At 39.7% G+C, this 25,387-nt stretch overlaps 1 protein-coding gene across 1 annotated transcript in view; it reads right to left on the bottom strand.

Moving 5' to 3' along the window:
• The window catches only part of LOC136863533 (NACHT and WD repeat domain-containing protein 2), a 638,416-nt gene that overhangs the window by 289,742 nt on the left and 323,287 nt on the right, over nt 1–25,387 (bottom strand). The window contains exon 18 of the mRNA XM_067139918.2: nt 7,432–7,556. Coding sequence (XP_066996019.2) covers nt 7,432–7,556 — 125 coding nt within the window. The remainder of the gene's footprint in view (nt 1–7,431; nt 7,557–25,387) is intronic.

Below are 25,387 nucleotides of genomic sequence, written 5' to 3'. Positions count from 1 at the left end.
GGTCGCCTTTACTTACGAGTAGTACCACTATATTTGGTACACAATAGGTTTGTGATTAGTAGCAGCAGAGAGCGGTTCCCCTGTGGGTTTCCAGTACCCGTGCGTCGTACCCATGTGAGCAACACCGCGGGTCTGGGCGTAGCCTGTGAGTTGTACCACTATATGAGCGACACCGTGGGTCTGCGTTGCCTTTGATTAGTATCCACTATGTGAGGAACACCACGGGGCCCGTGGGACCGGCACCCGTGCCTAGTACACCTAGGTGAGGAACCTCATCGGTTTGCGTTGGCTATGAGAGGCGCCATTGTGTGAGAAACACCATAGGTCTGCGTTACCTGTACGAAGTACAATACTTGTGAGTAGTACCATCTTGCGTGGAACACCGTGAGTTTCGCTACTTTTGATTAGTACCCCAACATGACAAATACCATGGTTCTACTTTACTCGCGACATGTACCATTCTGTGGGGCCTTAGACATGGATTTTGCTCCCCTTTAGACATCAGGCATCATTGTGCTTCCTGAGTGGTCCCTTGGTCAGTAATCCATAATTTATGATCTTTGTTTGAGTTTGATCCGCTGTATTTTCTTTTTGTTGGGTTCATGTCCATCCATTCATTCTTCATGACATTTTTCATTTTTTAAATTTTGGTCAGTGGATGAATTTGAAATTTTTGTTCTTTCATTTCGTAACATTAGGGGCCGATGACCTCGATGTTAGGCCCCTTTAAACAACAAGCATCATCATCATCATCATCATCAAAATATTAAATGAGAAGAATGCTTTTGAAAAACTCTTTCATAGTTTTCTTGCCTCCTCGGATGATACAATGTAATGCCAACACTGTAGGGACAATAATTCAAACGGCGTAGACTCTTCTTCTTCTTCAATTCAGGCCATAGGAGCTTCGATCACTTTCAATCCCTCAGAATGTGATATTTTCGGGGTGCTCACATAGGTATCATGCTACTCACAATTTTCTTCGGGATTGATCACCATATCAGCAACAGCGTCGGCAGTCAGATCCATTTGTAGATCTTGCCTACACCATTCTAAGACAACTTAATTTTTGATTGGTGTTTCCACTGGTACCGGTAGCTCATTAGCTAGCAGGACGATTTGTGAGACATTTTCATTATCCGATTCCAGCGAAGTTTCATATGGATTTCTCCAAGACAAACACAATGATCTTCACGGCATTGAGTTCCTAACTTCATCTCATGCCGTACCACAGTCCAATATGAAACATCACTAAATCAATCAATCAATCAATACTGATCTGCATTCAGCACAGTCGCCTAGGTGGCAGATTCCCTATCTGTTGTTTTCCCAGACTTCTCTTAAACGATTTCAAAAAACTGGATATCTATTGGACATCTCCCTTGGTAAGTTGATCCAGTCCCTAACTCTCCTTGCTATAAACGATTATTTGCCCCAATTTGTCCTCTTGAATTCCAACTTTATCTTCATATTGTGATCTTTTCTACTTTTAAAGACACCACTCAAACCAATTCGTCTACTAACGTCATTCCAAGCCATCTCTCCGCTGGCAGCTCGAACAGCTCGCCTTCATTCTCCCAAGTCTTCCCAGCCCAAACTTTGCAACATTTTTGTAACACTTCTCTTTTCTCGCAAATTAACCAGAACAAATCGAGCTGCTTTTCTTTGGATTCTTTGAAGTTCATGAATCAAGTAATCCTGTTGGGGGTCCCATACTGGAACCATACTCTAGTTGGGGTCTTACCAAATACTTATATGCCCTCTCCCTTACACCCTTACTAGAACCCCTAAATACCCTCATAACCATGTGCAGAGATCTGTACCCTTTATTTACAATTCCATTTATGTGATTACCCCAATGAAGATCTTTCCTTATATTAACACCTTTGTACTTAGAGTGAACCCCAAAAGGAACTTTCAACCCATCAATGCAGTAATTAAAACTGAGAGGACTTTTCCTATTTGTGAAACTCACAACCTTACTTTTAAAACCGTTTATCAACATACCATTGCCTGCTGTCCATCTCACAACATTATCAAGGTCATTTTGCAGTTGCTCACAATCTTGTAACTTATTCATTACTCTATACAGAAGAGCATAATCTGCAAAAAGCCTTATCTCTGATTCCACTTCATTACCCATATCATTTATATATAGTCCGACTCGTTGGCTAAATAGTCGGCATACTGGCCTTCGGTTCCGAGGGTCCCGGGTTCGATTCCCGGCCGGGTGGGGGATTTTAACCTTCATTGGTTAATTCCAATGGCCCGGGGGCTGGGTGTTTGTGCTGTTCCCAACATCCCTGCAACTCGCACACCACACATAACACTATCCTCCACCACAATAACACACAGTTACCTACACATGGCAGATGCCGCCCACCATCATCGGAGGGTCTGCCTTACAAGGGCTGCAATTGGCTAGAAATAGCACACAAAATTATTATTATATTGTTTATATATATATATACCAGTATAAGTAAATATAAAGATCCAATCACACTGCCTTCAGAAATTCCCCTCTTAATTATTACAGGGTCAGATAAAGTTTCGCCTACTCTAATTCTCTGAGATCTATTTTCTAGAAATATAGCAACCCATTCAGTCACTTTTTGTCTAGTCCAATTGCACTCATTTAGGCCAGTAGTCTCCCATGATCCACCCTATCAAAGGCTTTAGACAGTCCATTTGACCTCCTGAATCTAAGATATCTGCTGTCTTGTTGGAATCGTACAAGATGAGTTCCAGTGGAATAAAATTTCATAAACTCAAACTGTCTTCTATTGAACCAGTTATTAATTTTGCAAACATGCCTAATATAATCAGAAATAATGCCTTCCCAAAGTTTACATGCAATGCAAGTCAAACTTATTGGTTTTTCATGTTCAGCTTTATGTCTATCACCCTTCCCTTTTTGTACACAGGGGCTACTATAGCAACTGTCCATTTATTTGGTATGGCTCCTTCATGCAAACAATAATCAAATAAGTACTTCAGATATGGCACTATATCCCAACCCATTGTCTTTAGTATATCCGCAGAAATCTTATCAATTCCAGCTTCTTTTCTAGTTTTGAACTTTTTTATCTTATTGTAAATGTCATTGTTGTAATGTGTAAATTTTAATACTTCTTTAGCATTAGTCACCTCCTCTATCTGGACATTAACCATGTAACCAAAAATCTTTACATACTGCTGACTGAATACTTCTGCCTTATGAAAATCCTCACATACACACTCCCCTTGTTCATTAATGATTCATGCAATACCCATCTTGGAACCTGTTTCTGCCTTAAAGTACCCATACATACCCTTCCATTTATCACTAAAATTTGTATGACTGCCAATTATGGTTGCCTTCATGTTATCCTTAGCTGACTTCTTTGCTAGATTCAATTTCCTAGTAAGTTCCTTCAAATTCTCCTTACTTCCACAGCCATTTCTAACACTATTTCTTTCCAATCTGCAACTCCTTCTTAGTCTCTTTATTTCTCTATTATAATAAGGTGGGTCATTATCATTCCTTACCACCTATTTTCACATTCTGCAACAATTGCTTTATACCCATCCTAGAGTCTGTTTACATTTTTATTTACCGTTTTTCACTGATCATGGTTACTTTTTTAAAACTCCCTCTTGCCTGCTTTATCAGCCATATGGCACTGCCTAAAAATCCAATATTTAAGATCTTCCTTTCTAGCACATGTATTATTAACTATGACAAAAACAGCTTCATGATCACTAATACCATCTATTACTTTGGTTTCTCTATAGAGCTCATCTGGTTTTACCAGCTCCAAGTCCAGGATATTCATCCCTCTAGTTGGTTCCATCACCTTCTGAATCAGCTGTCCTTCCTATATTAATTTATTTGCCATTTGTTTTTCAAGCTTCCTGTTATTTGCATTACCTACCCAGTTGACATTTTGTAAATTTAGATCTCACGCTACAGTCAAATTCCTTTCCATGTCATTTTCCACATAGCTCATTAGCTTATCAAATAATTCTTAATCAGCATCAGTGCTACCCTTTCACAGTCTGTACACTCCAAAGACATCAAACTGCCTATTATCTTTAGAATTTAGCCTTACACCTAGAACTTCATATTATTTTGTCGTCTTTAACTTTTTCGCAGGATACAAATTCTTCTTTCACCAGAATGAATACTCCCCCTCCTACCATGCCTATCCTATCTCTAGGATACACACTCCAGTTCCATGAGAATATTTCTGCATCAATGATATAATTCCTCTAACAATATCTGGTAAGTATATTTCAGTTAAAATACTTAGTTCTATTCCATTCTTTACAATACTTCTACACAAATATTTTTGTCATCAATACTTGACTTCCAGATCTCTGTACCCTTATCACTGCTCCCCAGACTACCCCGTTTCCAAGAATATACCTCCCTATAACCCTTCCAAACAAATTTCCTAACTTATATGTACCACTGCAGTTTAGGTGAAGGCCATCTGAGTGCAGATCCCTATCTCTTAACCACCTATTAGGATCTAGAAATCTCACTTCCAGTTTCCCACATACCCACTCTATTGTCTCATTTAAATCCTCAATCACCCTCCAGTCAACATCCCTCCTACACAGTATTCCACTGGTAACAATCTTCACTTCCTTAAACTTCCCCCGTGCTGCATTTACCAGATCCCACACATCCCCAGCAATGTTGGTACTTATATGTTTTATACCTATACATCTTTCACCATTTTTTTTTTCAGAGCTTCCCTTACGCGCATCCCTTCATAAAGTCTGGAAATCAACACCTGAAAAAGAATACACCGGCAATTTCTTTCCACTGTCTCAAGAATCCACTGACCCAGGAGCTGTATTATTGAGATCACTTTTGATGACAAGAACATGAGTTTAATAATGCTGCTACGAAGTTAATTGGTGTCTGGGTTATAAGGCGCATTATCGAACAACAACAACTACAACAACAATGCTGTTTCTCTGTGGAGCATTTTTCTTATTACAAATGTCTCAATGATGGAAATAAATCCTTTGAAAAAACAGGCATTAACTAACTAACATGCTTTTTTTTGTATTTCTGTACATGGTGGGAAGACAATTGTCATTATCCTTTTTAAAAGCTCTTGGGTTTTTTAACTTTCCAATTGAGAGGGCTCTTAACATAAGGGAGTTGGATGCTTATAGGCTTACTCCTTCTGAACCCAGGAGCATTTGTCTCCTATTTTGCTGCTAAAGTCTTAGTAGGTAGCATTCTGAAATTCAGCCTGGTCTCATCACAGTTGAAGGTTTGATCTGATGTCAGTCCATCACCCAAAATTACTTGTTTCAATTTTGGTTGAAATTCAGCAATTTCAGATGAATTAGTTGCAAATCTTCCCCCACTAATGTTGAGCAGTCTAATGTCACATTACTTCTTCCATCTGTCCACCCACCCAACTTTCTTTGCCATTATTAAATTTTTTGAAATTATATTGCCTTAGCTTGCTGCATACTACCACATACAGGACTTCCTGTGCTTCACAAGTGTAAATAAAGTCCCAATTTTTGTGGTTTCCTGGGCTACAACACTGCCCCTGTTCACTCTTGAATCACCCACTTTCCATTGTCCTTCTGCTTAGATCTCTGATCTCCACCAGCCACTTTCCCAACTCCATAATTAGCAGCAACCTTGATAATATACTCACCTCTATCCAACCATTTTATTCCCTTAAATTTTGTTTTGCTGAGAAACAAAGCACCCTTTTCATTTGCCACTGTACTAAACTACTCACGTATAATACGCCTACACAGATTTAAACACCACCATTACAATCGGATACACCGACAATGTAACAGAACTTGACATGACTTCTTTGCTTTTCATCTTTGTGAAACTGCAGGTAAGGTTCCCATATACTGGAAACATACTCTAATTGGGTCCTTCCAATGACTTATATACGCTCTCCTTTATATCCCTGCTACAACTCCTAAATACCCTTATTACCATATGAAGAAATCTGCAGCCTTTATTTACAACTTCATTGATGTGACTAACCCAATGAAGATCTTTCCTTATGTTAACACCCAGGTACTTACTGTTATTCCCATGAGGTACTTTCACAGTATTTAAACCTGGGAGGACTTATCCTCTTGGTGAAACGTGGGCCCACAACCTGACTTTTCAGCCCTTTACCAACAAACCATTGTCTGCTGTCCACTTCACAACTTTATCGAGGTCATTTTCCTGTCACTTGCTATCCTGAAACTTATTTACTACTCTATAAACTATAATATAATCTTCAAAAACCCTTATTTGTGATTCCAGTTCCTTACTTATATTGCTCATTCTTGTAAGAATAGATAAAGGTCCAATAATACTGTCTTGCCCCTCTCCTTCTTAATCAATAAAAAATCAGATAATGCTTTAAGAAACCAAACCAAACCCCATGGCACTACAGCCCTCGAAGGGCCTTGGCCTACCAAGCGACCGCTGCTCAGCCCGAAGGCCTGCAGATTACGAGGTGTCATGTGGTCAGCACGACGATTCCTCTCGGCCGTTATTCTTGGCTTTCTAGACCGGGGCCGCCATCTCACTGTCAGATAGCTCCTCAATTCTAATCACGTAGGCTGAGTGGACCTCGAACCAGCCCTCAGGTCCAGGTAAAAATCCCTGACCTGGCCGGGAATCGAACCCGGAGCCCCTGAGTAAGAGGCAGGCACGCTACCCCTACACTACGTAGATAATGCTTTACCTACTCTAATTCCCTGAGTTCTGTTTTCTAGAAATTTAGCCACCCATTCAGCACTGTTTTGTCTAGACCATTTTCCTTAATTTTCATCGGTAGGCCCCATTATTTACCATGTCAATATCTCCCTGCTTAATACTGTACTCTGTGGTGAGTTACAGTGAAAATTTATTTTTACCATTACCATTTCTTTTTCACACTAACATCATTAAAATCAATTTAATAATGCAGTGATCAATATTATACATTTTATAAGATATTTGTGGTCAGAACGGCATAATATGTCATGAAATTCAGCATAAATTAATTCATGACATTGGCTTAAGGAAACTGCAACATGCTACAAAATTTCATTAATCCAGTGAGTCATAATTAATTAATTCATTTGTCAATATATCATACCAATTTCATAGAATACTAATACTCTTTATGATTAAGCCATACTTAATTATTGATACTTACGTTAGTTAAATGTATGACTTTTAAAATACAGTAAATTTGCTGGGATCAAGTCCTGATGTATTAGAGAAACAGTTACTGGTCTGTGGTCTCTCAAAAGTTGAGAACCATTGATTTCAACAGTAGAAACACACACTCTCTCTCATACTCAAACCCACAAACATCATAGCAATAACCGATTAATTTAAGAAGAATTTGTACAAGGACAGAATATTATGAGCTGACCAAAGGTATATATATATATATATAAAATACATACCAGGAACTATCACCATGAATGAAGAGGTGGGCATTCAGCAAATAAATGCCTATCACTGGTGCATCGTCAGCGACAGGGTTCTCAATGATGACAAACTCGCTGGTTAAGGTGTTCAGCAGCACAGTCTGTAGAAAAGAAAACAGAGCCAGCTGAGAGCATTTGAACTAAGAATCAGCAGTGTATCAGCAGTACGACAGCTCTCCACTGAGTTCAGTTCACTGGAGATGCGCATGAATCTGTCCTGGCTTTGGATGGAAGGTACGAGAGCCTAAAGATGCATTTGTGAGTTGTATGCTGTTGTTTTGTGTATTAATTTACAAAATGTATTATGGCTCAAGATATATTTACTACTGCACAATGAGCATTTATAAATGATTCATATGCATTAACTCAGTCAGCCCATCAAGTTCAAATACAATTTCAAAAAATATCCCCAGGTGTAAAATTTCCACAAAATATGTGTGGATAGTGAAGGTGGACAGTTTCAGCATCTCGTTTCATAACCTTGGTAAGTAATGTATGTTTACCTCTTAGTCCCATTTTATGATACCGGAACGGGGACGGGGACGGGGACGGGGACGGGGACGGGGACGGGGACGGGGACGGGGACGGGGACGGGGACGGGGATGGTGTGAGATGAAATTGTATGGCATGATTTTACAACCGAATGCCCTTCATTATGACAACCACAGTTAGGGATTAATGAAGATTAAATTAATAGTAGTGAGTGAAATTAGGTAAGGAGGTAAAAGGAATTGGCTGTGACCTATGAGTAAGAAATGTCCTGGTACCGTAAAATGGGGTGAATAGAAACAATTTTAACTTTTGAAATTGTCTGGACAACGCTCTACGAAAGATACATGAATTATTTTTGTGGCAATATATGGGTGTAGGACAAATTATCAACTGGCCAAATTATCATGGTTTTAGCAGTTACCATTCACAAAATATTTTTATAAAACATGTCTGTTTCTATTTACCCGCCAGTGGGGTGAATGGAAACAGGCATACATATTACCATAATATTGCTATTGTACCTTCATTTGGGGGATTGGAAACAGTCTATATCTGATATTAATGCTATAAGTGGGGCAGAATAATAACATAAACATCCTTTCTCAACTGTTATGTGTATTAGTCAATAAAATCAGTACAAAATTAGTAGGTTAAATTGAATAAAAGTTAACAACATTCAGATATATTTCAAAAATTTACACATTTTCAATGTCAAATGGTATTTCTGATCATAGAATGCCTACTAAAACATATATGCCTGTCCTGTATAAAAAGCAAAAATTGAAAACAAAAGCACACACAGAGTTATAAATAACACCAGTCCAGTTTAAATTTGAGAAGATCTCTGCCATACATTTCAGGACTCTCCACTTTAGTTTTCACTTGACTGTATTCGCACTCACATTCATCAGGGACGTCTGGATACATAGATATATCCATTGAAATTTTTGGTTGATTTTCCATAAAGAAATTGACCAGTAAACATGTTATTTGTCTTAACAACTTTGCCAATGAACAAGCGATCCTTTTCCTTGTTTAAAGTTGCTTTTGACATGTCACATGGGAAGGAAACTAGCAGCTAGTCACCTTCTTCAATATCATTCTTGAAAAAACCTGGACCATCAGCAACAATGAGAGCCAAAATTAGAGTGGGCGGATTTTCACTGTCTGGTTCCTCATGTTCAGTGTACTGGTATGAAGCAGAATCTTCATCAGAACCAATGACATGTTCTGCTCATCTACCTCGTCTGAAGACTTGTCTGAAACCGAGACACTTTTACCTGGCTCAACACGAAGCTTCTTCCAATTTCGTCTGGGCATTGAAGAGGAACCATGTCTAAGGTTTTCTAAAATTGCCAGAAAGCTCCTGTCTAGAGCATCATTGTTTGGGGAGGCGGTTTCTTCTTCATTTCTTGCTGGTATCAATTTCAGAACTTTCTCTGGGTTTAGGGGCACGATACCGCATTTTCTGAAACCAGACTTTATGTTTTCGGACTTCCTTAGTTCTATTTTCTCAAAAAGCTTCAGGAGGAAATGGGGAAAGATATCCTTTGGCACACTTGTCTCCTTCCTACCAGGACCTTTTTTCCACTATTCCAATACTGATCTCCAAGCATTTTTCAATGGTCTGAAGAAGGCAACGTCTAGGGGTTGCGTTAAATGCGTTGAATTACTCGGTAGGAATATGAAACTGATATTATGGTCTGCACACATTCTTATCGACTCCACTGAAAGGTGGAAAGGTGTGACGAGAGATTATCTCCAATCAGTATTTTCTTTCCTTTATTTTATGTTTCTTGCTCGCGTCCCTATAGCTCAGGCCATTGTTTGTGATGTCATCCACTGCTGCCTGGATCGCTTCTTGGCTGTGTTTGTGATAGCACTTGCTCCTAGGATCGCGTTTATAAGTTTGGGGCATGATGAAGCTCTTGTTTCTATTCACTCCACAAATCGACCATTTGTGCTGAAAAATAAATTGAGGTTAGGTATACAAACACATGTAAAAATATAATAATGCTACATTTATGGTATTGTTCATTAAACATAAGGCTAAGTATTTCATAAAATAAGATTAGCATATGCCAACATTTTACCTGGTGTCTGAATGAAGTTTTACCGCGTCAATTTCCTCGTGGTAATTTGTCTCCAATTTAGTTGACACTGGCTTCCACACTACAGTGTGGACAACCTTTGAAATGTGAATTTCTCTTTCAGTATATGTTATTTTACAAATATACCCAACACATTTTAAATTGCAACAATTAGAGTGTTACTTAGAGCAAATTATTAAACTTTCCTGGTTTTTGTTTCTATTCACCCCACTGTTTCTATTCACCCCATTTTACGGTATTTTCTGGAAGTTAGAATGGAAAAGTACACAAAACCATTCTCAGGACAGCTAACAGTGAGGTTCAAAACCACTCGTCCTCTGAATGCGGAGCTTTGCTCCATAGCCATAGCATGTTAACACTCCTGGCCACTCCACTCAGTAACTTTTTTAAATACCTCATGACACTGCTGAATGGTTTCATGACTCTTGCTGAAATCTGCCAATACATAGCAATGGCTATCACCCTTGTGGGTAGAGAAAACATTGTGCATCTGGTTCTTACTTCAAATGCTGTCTCTCTGTACTTGTAACACTGACAAGTAAATGGATATGCTTAAATACACCAGTAAATAATTTTAGTGCATTATATTAACAGAATGTCCGCCTCTGTGGTGTAGTGGTTAGTGTGATTAGCTGCCACCCCTGGAAGCCCGGGTTCGATTCCCAGTTCTGCCACAAAATTTGAAAAATTGTACGAGGGATGGAATGTGGTCCACTCAGCCTCGAGGGTCAAATGAGTAGAGGCGGTTTCGATTCCCACCTCAGCCACCCTGGAAGTGGTTTCCCGTGGTCTCCTACTTCTCCTCCAGGCAAATGCTGGATGGTACCTAACTTAAGGCCATGGCTGCTCCTTCCCTCTTCCTTGTCTATCCCTTACAATCTTCCCCCCTCCACCCCCCCACAAGGCCCCTATTCAGCAAAGCAGGTGAGGCTGCCTGGGCGAGATACTGGTCACTCTCCCCAGTTGAATCCCCAACCAAATGTCTAATGCTCCAGGACACTGCCCTTGAGATGGTAGAGGTGGAATCCCTCGCTGAGTCCAAGGGAAAAAACCAACCCTGGAAGGTAAAGAGATTAATAAAGAAAGAATGAAGGAAAGAAAGATATTAAGAGAATAAGCATATCAAACAAGCCTTTTGAATGTGTGTGACACCCAAACAAATAATAATAATAATAATAATAATAATAATAATAATAATAATAATAATAATAATAATAATAATAATAATAATCATGGTGGCCACTTGGTTCGGGGCACGTAGCTCTCATCTTGCATTCAGGAGATAGTGGGTTTGAATCCCATTGTCGGCAGCCATGAAGATGCTTTTCCATGCTTTCCCATTTTCACACTAGGCACATGCTGGGGCTGTATCTTAATTAAGGCCGCGGCCACTTCCTTCGCAATCCTAGCCCTTTCCTAACCCATCGTCACCATTAGACCTAAGTGTGTGGTGCAACGTAAAGCAAATTCTAACAAAAAAATAACAATACCAAACATGTAACTTCATTTAAGACCATTTTGCATTTCTACGATCAGTCTGCAAACCTCTGTGAATGAAATAAACACCCCCACAATAATCTATTTCTAACCAGCACTGTGGCCTCGTCCCTTTCCACACCTCTTACTTTGAAATCATTAAAAACGGAGTTTTACCATAATGGTTTAGATCTGCTCCTGCTTCTCTTACCCTCCACGAGCAAGTCCATTATTCCTCAAGGTCATGTATCCTTCTCAATTTTTCTGACATGATCCCACCACTGAAGCTGCTTAACTCACACAGCTTCATCCATCATGTTCATTCCTAATTTAACCTTAATTTCCTCACTGCGAGTGCCTTCTAGCCTTTATTTCCACCAATTTGTACCAGCAATCCTTCTCAGTACTTTCATATCTGTTACCTTGAGGTTATGAATAAGATAACCTGAGACTACCCAGCTATCATTCCCATAAAGTCGGCCTGAAAACAGACTGGTGTAAAGATAGATTCCTCCAGTACCTTGCCAGTTCGATGGCTGGCTGTGAGTAGTCAGTGTCTTGGTTTTGGAGCTCTGAGTTCTACTCCTGTCTGGGTTGTGAGGTTTTAATCGCAAACCGTCAATTCTCCTGCATATAGGATTGGTTGTTAGTGTTGTCCCTAACATTCCGGCAACTCACATACCACACACAAAGCTATCCACCACCACAATAACAAGCAGATTACAGTACATGGCAGATGTCCCCTACACTAATCGGAGGGCCTGTCATACAAGGCTTGTATCTTGTTGTTCTAGTCACACAAAATTATAATTGGCTGTGTGGTTAGGAGCACGGGGCTGTGAGCTGGCATTCGGGAGATAGTGGGTTCGAATCCCACTGTCGGCAGCTCTGAAGATGGTTTTACATGTTTTCCCATTTTCACACCAGGAAAATGCTGGGGCTGTACCTTAATTAAGGCCACTGCCTCCTCCTTCCAACTCCTAAGCCTTTCCTATCCCATCGTCGCCATAAGACCTATTTGTGTTGGTGCGACTAAAAGCAACCACCAAAAAAAATGTAATTGTTATTTAGGAGCTCAATTTTTGACATAATAATGTGATCACAACCTTGAAATAATAATAATAATAATAATAATAATAATAATAATAATAATAATAATAATAATAATAATAATCTAAGACATGATGTCAATGGCAATGGGGTAAATATTTATTGAAAGATTTCCTTATAGGCTATATGACATTCGGTGTAATTTATTTGTTTACAAATTTCTTTACGTCGCACTGACACAGATAGGTCATACGGCGACGATGAGATAGGAAATGGCTGGAAGAGGGAAGGAAGCAACCGTAGCCCTAATTAAGGTACAACCCTTTATTTGCCTCGTGTGAAAATGGAAAACCACGGAAAAGCACCTTCAGGGCTGCCGACAGTGGGGTTCGAACGCACTATCTCCCGAATGCAAGCTGATAGCTACATGACTCAAACCGCGCAGCCACTCTCTCGGTGCATTCCTTGTACAATTGCGTTTTGGCATTGTTGCAACTTTAAAATATCAGTCTCTTGACGTCGCAACATTTAACTGGCCATGGCTGAAAACTGGCCGAGGTAAACAGAGACTTTCGCGTCCTTTGGGGTGTCTTGGTCGTGATACAAAATGCCAAGCGAATTGGAGATTGATGCCTCTTGAAAGAAAATGGAAATGTTTTATCGAATGTTGTTAAGTCAATTCAAGGGATTAGAGCTCTCTGTACAGCTTTATCCCCACTTATTTTTTCCAAATCTTAACTATTCTTTGTACCGGTACATACTTCTTACAATGAGGCCCTAATCTAGTTCTGTTTAGGAGCCGTTGGGAAACGTTCAGATTTCTAAAATTAGCTAGCTTTAATTTTCAGTATTTATCTGTTAACGCTAGCGTATGGTTTTGAACTACTAGGTAATAAGCCCATTGACTTTCAAACTTATTGATTGATTAATTAATTAATTAAGAATGGTTACTTTCGAGAAAATTATGACATCTTTCGCAGAAGTGAACGTTTTGCTATAAATTTCAATCACCATATCGACATGTGCTAAAATTCTTTGCTATTTGCCTTACGTCGCACCGACACAGATAGGTCTTATGGCGACGATGGGATAGGAAAGGCCTGGAAATGGGAAGGAAGCAGCCGTGGCCTTCGTTAAAATACATCCACAGCATTTGCCTGGTGTGAAAATGGAAAACCACGGAAAACCATCTTCAGGGCTGCTCACAACTGCGCGACCAGAACCGCATGGTCAACTCGCCCGGTACTAACATTCTAACTGGTAGTTCAATAACATTTGATCTGTCACTATCTACTGAGGGGGTGGTTTTTCCCGCATATGTGGCGTATTTTGAAGAAGGGTCAAAGAGGAGAGTATTTAATAACATTATAAATAAGTAACTGTTTGGCGAATATCTAATGCCAAAACAGGCAAAACCTTTATAAAATCTCCCCTTTGGGTTTTATATAACGTGGTTTTTCTTTGGAGGGAGTCAACTTTGGGGTATGCAGTATCCCACGTTCCAGTTTACATGAGATTGTTGTTCTTCCGAATATTTTATTGTTTGTAGAAATGTCATAGTTTCTCCGGTAAGAAACATAATGGATTTGTTTTCTATGACTCCTTTAATACTCAAAGGTAATAATGTGATTGGAAAAGACTTGGAAAGATGATGAATAGATCTGAGACAGACAGATGGAGTCAGACCAAGGGAAGAGTGTAGGTAGAACATCATGTACTTCAGGTGATTCAGAGGAGAACACTGTGATTGAGGACTACAAGGAAGAGGACTGCATGTATGTTCACCAAACAACGATACAAATTTATGAAACAGAAAATATTTAACCAATAAAATAGGTAGATTGAAGGCAGCTTTAGCCCACATTGACAGCTTCACAAGAAAAGAACTAACCCAAACTGCAGACAGACAACTAATATAAGTGAAATTAAAAAGGATGAGATACCACTAAGAATAATTTAACTCACATTCAGTACAGGCAGGATTGGAAATAAACAACAATGGAGATGGACGCAATGTACACCATAATGACTTCGAAAACCTTTACGACTTACTGGAGGGGAAAAACTAAAACCTCCATAAATCCAGTACCTAATCATAATGGAATTGAAGACGGGCATTTATTTAACTCAGCTTTGCTGAACGATTCTGTCAAATGTAGACAGAAAATCAGATTTGAGTTGGGAAATGGATCTCCTCAGCCAGAAGTTACATTTAAGTATTCAATTCAGTTCCTAGAGAGAAAATGTGAAACGTTGCGGTTCCGTTTACCCATAGTTTAAAGAATTCACCTCAAATTTCTCATTTCAAGCCAAAGAACAAGTAAGACAATCAAACATCTGAAAAGTGTTGCTTATGCCACGGTCAGCATCGGATCTTCAAATGCTCTGAGTTCCTAGAGAAAGATGTCGGTGACAGATTAAAAATTGTAAAATAAAACAAACTCTGTAGCAACTGACTCATTCCAACACACACCTGGAAAACATGCACATCAGAAGGAACATGCAGAGAATATGGGAAACATCATCAAACCCTCATTCATGATGATACAAGGTCTAATCCGCACTCTCGAAACACCAGTGACATCCAAGTCAATCAAAAAATACTGAATGGAGATAAAGCACAGCAATCCATCTATCACACCCTCCGAGGACTGACAGATTAAGTCCTCTGCCTTTTTGAACAAGAAGGAAGAAATATCATAAAACTACAGGTATTTGGAGACCTCGTTTCATAAGTAGACACAACCATCAACGCAGGAGCTTATTCCAGTGTGAGCTACCATCATTTCAACAATTACTGCATTATCCTTTGTAAAATAACGAATAGTGTTCCGCCCTCTCACAACTAGCATCAAGACTGAAATATTCCTTGAGACTTATCACTTGATGATCCCATGTTCCACGCTCCTCAAACAACAGACGTTTACTGGGAGCTCAATTTTTCATGCATCTGCTAATAATGGAACTGAAAACTCGTGAAAATAACTCAGTTCTCCGAAACACAACATAGGTATGGATCCTCAATGGTAGCTATTTACAAACAAGAAAGGAAGATGAATAAACAACGCCTCATCAATGTCTATTCCTACTGCAAAATAGAAAACCATATTCAATGATTTTGGAAGATAGAAAAGGTGGACACTATTGTGCATTCTCTACAGGAGAAGGAGTGTGAAGCAGACTTGTAGCACGTCAGGCAGATACACCGTAGAACTCCCTGTTAAGGAATACACGGTACGAGCTCTTATAAGCAAGTCCACAATATAAATAGACACATAACAACTCGTTAGGGCCGTCTGTCAAACCAGTTTGCATAGGGCCTTCCAAATACATGTGAGGATGTTTGCTCTTTTGGCATGTGTCACACTTGGCTAGTGCCTTGCTGATGTCATCCCCAATATTTTAGCATAAAAAGTTCTCTTGTAAATCAGCCAACATCTTATCAGCCCCAAAGTGACCTAATTCCATGTGATAGAGCCAAATAACGTCTGCTCTGAGAGACTGTGGCACCACCATCTTCCAGTTCCCTGTTGCGTCCTTTCTGGAAATGAGATTTCGTTGTAGCCTATAGTTCTCGTTCCCATGGAGTATCTATTTTCCTTTCTCTTTTTCTTACAGTTCTTCCCTTGTTTACCTTTATTTGGCTTCTTTGTTCCGTTTTTCTTCAATGTTGGGTGGTCTCTGTATCTCTTCCTTGTAGTTGATGGTTCGTAAAAGGCATACCAACATTCCTTCCCTCCCATCCGTTTCACTCTTGCACTCAGTCTTAACAGGGTGTCTACTCAGATATTAGCCAAGGAGTTACTTGGTCCCCTCACAAGGGCTACATCATAATCGTATTCCTGGATGGCTGAAATCCATCAAGATATACGACTAGATGTCAACTTACAAGTCTTAATAAATGTCAGAGCATTGTGTTTAGTGTAAATGGTGAATTGATGCCCAATAAGTAAATAATAAATTTACGCAATGAATACAAAATAATCAATAATTCTTTCTCACTAACGGCACATTGTTTCTTAGCAGGGTAAGCCCTCTACCAGCCAAAGAAAAGAAATGATATCCCAGTTCCCTTGCTCATCTTCTTGACGCAATGTTCCTGCTATACCAAAATCTGAAACGTCTATCATGACATAATAATCCTCGTCAGATTTAGGGTTGGGTATTTCAATGTTACGGTCTCATGGATTCCGTTCTTTAATGCCTCAAGTGCTTCTCTATGAATAGGCGACCATGTTAACTTTGCACCCTGCTTCAACAGCTCAGTAAATGTTTCAGTGAGATGGGAGTACTTAATCACGAAATGCCTAAAATAATTGCAAACTCCTATAAGTGACCTAAGCTGATGAGCATTCCTAGGAATTTTAGCACAGATTGACCTTCCTAATCTAGTCGACACTGAAGTTAAACCCTCTTGTGTAATCTTGTGTCCAAGAAATGTAATGGTCTGAGTCCAGACGTTAGAGTCACTTAACTTAAAAGTCAACCACATTGAACTAATTTATTGGAGACAGTATTCAAATGATCGAAGTGTTCCTCAAATGACTGTAAGTCAATCACCAAATCATCAATGTAAGTAGTAGTGTACTCTCTAGTCTCAGAATACAAGGTGATATCTAATGTTCGCACCAAAGATTATGATGATGTTTTGGTACCAAAAGGGATACGACAAACCTGGTACAATTTCCCACGATGCAACAAGGCTTTAAGTGGCCTGTTTTCTTGCCTCAGAGGGACTTTCCATAAACTAGAACTTAGATCCATGGTACTCATCATGGCCTTTCCTGGAACCTCCGTACTAGCCTCTCCGTAGTCTCAGGTCTCTCGTGGTCAGATGCGATACGCCAATTGATCTTAAGACTATCAAGACACATGCAGACTTAGCTGGCATTCTTTCCTACCACGAAAAGCAGGTTGACACATTAAATAGTAAACCTCTCAATAACCCCATCATCCAACATCTCTTGCATACAACCGTCCACTGCCTTGATGTGAACCTGTGGGATCGGGGAGAAAGCTATTGAAACTATACCTGACTGTGACGTTAAACATGTGTATGTACGAGTTAGTCATTCCCGGTTTGTTTGAGAACACTTCACTACAATTCATTAGTACATTAAACAATTTCTCCTTCTAGTCTCTCTTTCTAGACCCGTAGCCTCAACAATTTCCTCAATTACCTCTTGTTTATTCATCTCGTACTTCTCGCTACTTAACATGCAACCATTTTCTCCTTTCACATATTTTTCAACAAAATGCATAATGAATTCAATCTCTCCCTCCTAAAGTACTTGGTTCTCCTCAACAAACTGAACATGACACGTCTTATACACAAACCGATTCTCCTCCATGTATTCAGTCAGATGAATAGGTTTCGACCCTCCCTCAGACTGTAAAGTCACGTATGCATTGCCATAAATCTAGCTTACACGTCCTCTCGATCAGGAAACCCTAACCTAAAATAAGACGATAAGTTAAGTTTGGTTCCACTAGACAACTACGCCTCATGAACACCCCACCAAATTTCATTTCATGACGATCTGAGATTGTATTCACCCTGGCTTTTCGCTACTGCAAAGGAAACAACATTAGTCACAGGAATCTCTTCCACTCTCACACCTCTACTTCTCATGGTCTCAAAATATTTAATGTTAATACATGAACTCTGGCTCCCAGAATCTAATAACACTTTAACATTCTCTATTTGTATATCTGCCCCAATGACAGAACTCATTAAATATATCATGCACATTCTCTCCATTAGAACTGCACTCATCAATAAGATCTTCCTGTACATAAACATCGTAACTCCCAACACTCTTCATACCATATCTGACAACAGTATCCTGACTATTGAACTTGGTGTTCGACCCCTTACACTTCATTCTCACCGGTTTAAATTCTTCTCATGGTGAGACCCTCCCCTACCTGGGTTCTGACCATCTTGAAGCCTGTTTCCAACTACTTCCCTGTTGTTGTCTACCTGCCTGCCATGATTCCTAGTTTCCTACTGCCTACTTTCATTCCCTCCCCTGTTATTTAACCCACTTGGCTAATCATTATTCCTGTTTTGAAAACCCCTATTGTTCCTTCCCTTCTCATCTTCCCTTGTCTGGAAATTCTGATGATTCTGCCTTTGATATCTGCAATTTTTCTTTCCCCTGGGGTTTTCCATTACTTTCCCTATTATACTGCTGTGCAATTGAAACTCTCTGTGGACCCAGTGAATCAAATCTTTCCAGTAGTTGTTCGATCTGACTGATAGCCTCCACTTTTTGCGTCCACATGGCCAACCTGACATCTGCTGAGAAGTGTTCCAACATCCTCCTCACTATATTCTGCTCAGACGATTTGAGATCTAAGCTCTGACTGAGCAGCATATGTTTCAGAAAATGCTGGGTCATTCCCCTACCTGTCTGAGCCCTGTATCTGCCAAAGTTAATTCTATCCTTAGTCTTCCCTTGAATCTCGCTATCCCAAAATGTATTTTTAAAACTGTCCTCGAACTCTTCCAGACAAGTAATTCTCTTCTTATACACATCATGCCACAACTTGGCCTATCCCAACAAAGTATTAGATACCTGAGCTTTCACCATGGACCATTTAGTAGTACATTCTGCCAATCCTTCCCCATATCATTGTTTAATCACCTTAAGGAACTCCATTGGGCCATAAGATTTATTGCTAAATTTGGAAAGTTCAACTTCTTTCACCAATTCTATTTGCTGAGCCACCACAACGACACTAAGCCCCCCTGACTTTGATTTATTCATTTTCCCCTCAAACTTATTCATTTTCCCCCCTAGATTTCCTAATTTACTGATCAATATAAGTAGTAACCCCTTCTTGAATTGTCTTATCCATACTGAATTTAACATTCTCTACTTTCTCCTCAACTACATTTTTAACTCATCTTAATCATTTCTCATCAGTATACAATGATCATTTAACTGAGTTGTCTGAAATTCTACTTTCTTCTCCAAGGCTTTTTGTCTCACTCTCATTTCACCAACTTTCTCCACTCTTTCCTCTATATCACATAACCTCTTTTCAGTGTCAGCCTTGTGGTTCTTTAACTCCTGATTCAGACCAGAAAATCTTTCCTCTATTTTCCCAGTTAGCAATTCTCCCAAATTATGCAACTCCTTCTGCGGATTCTCAATCTTTTTACTTAATTCTCCGCCCTGACTTCTTATTTTCCCACTTAAATCCGCAGTTTGACTTCTGATACTACGTATCTTCCCACTTAGCCCTGGATTGCAAACGTAGGTGTTTTGGGACATAACTTAAACTGAAAGATGGGGCACTGAATATCCCATATTTTAAGTGACAATTTGTGTAAAGCATCCTACTGCATTACAACTGAAGCACACTATAACACTTATGGAAATAGGCATACCACTTAATGAGCACATACATGAAATATTATTTTCATAAGTGATACTTTCAACCATAATAAAACAAAATCTGCATAGTTATTTCCATTATATCGTTGGCAAGTTTCATGTTTAATCTGCTACGCAATGATTTCCTTTTTAGTGAAATGAGCTATATTGTCCAACATACCAGCACCGATAAACAGTCCCAAAACATCGGATGTTGTTTTCAAGACCTTCGCATGGCCTTTACGACTGTGTCTAATGAACACAATATAACGCATCGGTGTTCTTCCAGCTTTCATATGTGGGTTGGGTGACCACTGATGTCCGTTCTTTCCCTTAATTTAACATGCCCATGGAGCATACATGCAGTCCTCTTCCTCGTAGTCCTCAATCGCAGTATTCTCCTCTGAATCACCTGACGTACATGATGTTCCACCTACACTCTTCCCTTGGCCTGACTTTATCAGTTCGTCTCAGATCCATTCATCATCTTTCCAAGTCTTTTCCAGTCACATTATTACCTATATGTATTAAAAGAGTCATAGAAAGTGCATCCATTATGTTTCTTGCCGGAGAAACTATGACATTTCTACAAACAATAAAATAGTTGGAAGAACAAAATCTCATGTAAACTAAAACGTGGGATACTGCATACCCCAAAGCTGACTCCCTCCAAAGAAAAGCCACGTTCTATGGTCTTCACAGATAGTATCAACATAAATGGTAGCGAAAAGAAATTCCTCTTTGGCATGTTTCCATTCGAGAGTTAAATTCTCAGTTTGAATACTGATACTACTAATTTTCCTGTCTAAGTCCTTCCCCAATTCCTTCACCTGTTCTAATGACAGCCTCATAAGATCATTATTAGCCCCACTACCCACACCAATTTCGTCTTCGCTACTATTTCCCTTATCTTCTCTCACAACGATACCATACACTGTTCTGGGGAACATATTATCCACTTGCCTACTAGTTCCCTGTTCTCCTTCCATTGCTGCAGATTCAGAAGCATTTTCCTCAGATACTACCCTCTGATTACCATCTAGATTTTGCACATTTGTGGTTTTTTCTAGGGGCTTTACGTCGCACCGACACAGATAGGTCTTATGGCGACGATGGGATATGAAAGGCCTGGGAGTTGAAAGGAAGCGGCCGTGGCCTTAATTAAGGTACAGCCCCAGCATTTTCCTGGTGTGAAAATGGGAAACCACGGAAAACCACTTTCGGGGCTGCCGATAGTGGGATTCGAACCTACTATCTCCCGCATGCAAGCTCAAAGCCGCGCGCCTCTACGCGCACGGCCAACTCGCCCGGTCATTTGTGTTTAAGCTCTCATCATTACAATTTTCATTTTCCGACATTTCTCTCTACTTACTTTCAAATTATCACGTTCACTGAAACTCTTTGTAAAAATAGTGATAATATTATTTGTTTTACATCCCACTAACTACTTTTTTCGGTTTTCGGAGACGTCGAGGTGCCGGAATGTTGTCCCGCAGAAGTTCTTTACGTGTCAATAAATCTACAGGCACGAGGTTGACGCATTTGAGCACCTCCAGATACCACTGGACTGAGCTAGGATCGAACCTACCAAGCTGGGGTCAGAAGGCCAGCACCTCAACTTTCTGAGCAACTCCGCCCGGCGAAACACCTTCTCATAAACCTTGAATACTTCAATACAAGTGCACACAGTTCCCCTGTGCAAACTTGTGTCATTCGGAAAATTTGGAATACATTCGAGCCTCACGTTCTGGCACCAATTGTAGTTATTAAAAAACACACGCTCCACTGTGCAGTTGACATTTGTAACTTGCTGAAATTCCCACAGCAAACTATATGTTTTATGAAATTTATTGGGTGCTGAGAAAAGGATCTCCCCCATTTCCTTACATTATAAATGAAAATACATTTGAAAATAAATTTGGGTGCCACTGTAATGAAATTACAGATTTTTTTCTTTTTTTTTACAATTTGCTTTATGTAGAACCGACACAGATAGGTCTTATGGCGATTATGGGATAGCAAAGGGGTAGGAAGGGAAGGAAAGCAGCCGTAGCCTTAATCAAGGCACAACCCCAGCACTTGCCTGGTGTGAAAATGGGAAGCCATGGAAAACCATCTTCAGGGCTGCCCACACTGGGGTTCGAACCCACTATCTCGCAAAAGGAAGCTCGCAGCTGTGCACCCCTAAACGCACGGCCAACTCGCCCGGTACAGAAAATAAACAATGAATAAAATTGAGCACCGAGAAACATTCATCCGGTTCCGATAGCATTTGATCACGAGCTGACGAGAATCTAAATCTGCTGGTATAACCTTATCTGACACTGATTCATCCCTGAAAATGATAAGGTATTAATGAAATAAGCTATTAACGGATAATTACTTGACTAAAAGATTCATAATTAATTGATATGGATCATAATGATATCCCCGTGAGAAGCAAATAAATAATTTGGCGTCAATGAAAATTAAGACACTTGCAAATCACAATTCTCGACAGCAGTAATAAAGCAACTTTCTTGCACATCACACAACGTTCAGGTCACAGTTTTGCCGTGCAAGTAATTCACAGTTAGTAGACAATGTTCTGCATCAAAGTTCGTTATTCCTCTTCAAAGTTCATAGTCAATGTTCCTTGTCAATAATCCCCATCAGTAAACCTTGCAACAGTCCTCGCGTCGCCACGATACGAGCCCTTATAAGCAAGTCAACCAAGCGTACGGACGTCTAATTGAAGAGCTTCTATAATTTAACAGAACTAGAAGCATCTTACAATCCATGATGTGGAGTTTTCAAATTCAAATTTCCCAGCACTCTCATTGGCTACTAAGACATAAACGCACAATGCGCTAGGCGCTACTCATTTGTTTAAAATTACTGAACAAACATATATAACCTCAATATCTGCACATTTTCAGTTGTTGCTAAAGAAGATGACTCACTTTACATGAAAAACCCAAATGGATCAACGGCCATTTCAGATATAACTCTGAACATTTCAAGTTTCAAAATATTCGGTCATACTTTATACGTTCAGACTTCCACTAACATAAGATATTCCATAATATTCTACAAATTATATTGTATTCTTACAAAATCCCTTACTCTAAATAATTGGACATGTTCAAGACGTCATCACCGTACATGATAAATTTTCCTAATAAAATTATACATAAATAATTAATTAGTGGAATCTTTATATTTATCAATTTTCGGGGTTCGTACTCTCGTACGCTTACATACAAAAGATATTCATGCAACGTCAATGGCAATCAAGTCATTCATGGGACAAGCTATCAAACACGGACCTCAGCAGTGAATGGCAGACTATATTTTCAATATTTGTTTATGGAAAGAAAATTAGTGTACCACGGCTTGTCTTCGGTGAAGGTATACCACTGAACATCCAAATCCATAGCTTTTGTGATGCTTCCGAGAAAGTGTATGGGGCATGAGTGTATGTCAGATCTTTTAGTAGTGAGGGTTGGGTGATAACAGCACCGCTAAAACAAATTTTCCTTCCACGTTCGGAGCTTTGTAGAGCTCTTCTCTTGACAAGACTCTGTAGTAAAGTACACAAATTGCATAGCGAAGTACACAACACACGGAATCCACCTTAGCTACACTTTTAATTTTGCGTCACAATTATCGTTATACACAAATATACAAAAAGAGCTCACTCCATCTTCGCTTTTTCTGCCGCCTTTCTCCCTCGGCAAAGCTCGCTTATTTTCGGTTTCTAGTTCAGTCAAGTCCCCTATGGGGGCGGCCTACACCGCTCCCCCTCTAGTAACCAGGTTACGATACAAAGACAATATTAACATAAACACAATATACCATAATTACAAGAATATTAAATGTCTACAACATCATCTAGATAGCCAGTGGGAAACCTGACTGTCCTTCCATTACATGATTTTGTTGCCATTTCCTCCTTGCTGGGCTTGTCCTGGGAATCCGTCGTTGATCCATCACGGGAGCAGGGTCCTTGCAAGACACCTGATCGTTCTTCATGACGACCTGTAGAAGTCTCATCATCTACTGCTATGAAGTAGGCTGGTTTCAGGCGATCAATGGAGACATTCACAGATTTACTTATTTTTTATGGTAACCGTGAAATATATATATGTTTTGGCAGTTACCTGGAAGGGACCTTCATATGGGGGTTGCAAAGTTTTTTCACTCTATCGATTCTCAGAAATACAAGAGTACACTTACTCAAGTCTTTATCGATGAATGCAATTTGGGAAGTATTGTGCTTAACTTCCACAGGTCTGAGTTGCTGCATGTGCTGCTGAAGTTTGGAGACAAAAGTTTCTGGTTCGATATGAGATGGAGGGTTATCGAAGAATTCATTTGGAAGCCCAATATGCGTGCCATACACCAATTGCGCAACTGAACTGTTCGAGTCCTCCCGCAGTGATGCGCGTGGACCTAGTAACACAGTCGGAAGGGTGTCTGTCCACTTTATAGAGTTGTGAGCTTTGATAGCAGTTTTTATTCTTCGATGCAGACGTTTAACTTTACCATTGCTCTGCGGATAACAGGGCGTCGTACGTTTAAAATTCACACCACACAATTCGGAAAGATTAAAAAGCTGACTTTCGAACTGTCTGCCTTGGTCAGTAACTAGATTTGCTTGTACTCCAATCCGCGCCACCCAATGATCATAAAATGATTTTGCTACAGTCTCTGCTGTTATATTTTGCATTGGCATTGCTTTCATCCAGTTGGCGAAGCGATCTATAGATGTGAGGCAGTAGAGAAGGTGAAAGAGGGCCAATAATGTCTATGTGAACAGTACTGAACCTCTCATAAGGTTCTTGAAAATGGCTGACTGGCGATTTTGTATGTATTGTTATTTCGTTTTTTTGACATACCATGCAGGCTTATGTCCATTTTCTGACGTCATTCTTGATACCAGGCCAGATAAACTTGGAAGTCATCAGCCTAACAGTAGTCTTTATCCCTTGATGCGCCATGTTGTGGATCTGAAGAAAAAATTGTTTGCGAAATTATTTTCGAATGTATGGCCTTATGTTGTTTGTTGAGGTATCACACCACAGTAACTATCCAGAAGGAAGTGGGTAGCTCATGAAGACGAGTCACTGACTTTCCTCTTGTAGTCGTTTAAGTTCACTCTGTTGGCGTTGTATGTCAACGACTGTATCATAATCAATAACGGTCATAGATTCAATCCGTGACAGGTTATCTGCAACTACATTGTCCTTGCCACTAATATGTTGGATGTTTGCTGTAAACTGGGAGATGTACTGCAAATTTCGCAGCTGCCGTGGAGATGCCTTCTCATTTTTCTGATTAAATGCAAAAATGAGTGTTTAGTGGTCCGTATATATTATAAAGTCTCTTCCTTCGAGAAAATGTTTGAAATGCTTGACAGAGAAGTAGATTCCTGAC

The sequence above is a fragment of the Anabrus simplex genome, chromosome 2 (assembly GCF_040414725.1).
Source record: "Anabrus simplex isolate iqAnaSimp1 chromosome 2, ASM4041472v1, whole genome shotgun sequence".
In the NCBI taxonomy this organism is placed as follows: Eukaryota; Metazoa; Arthropoda; class Insecta; order Orthoptera; family Tettigoniidae; genus Anabrus; species Anabrus simplex.
This window is presented reverse-complemented; position numbering and strand designations above follow the sequence as displayed.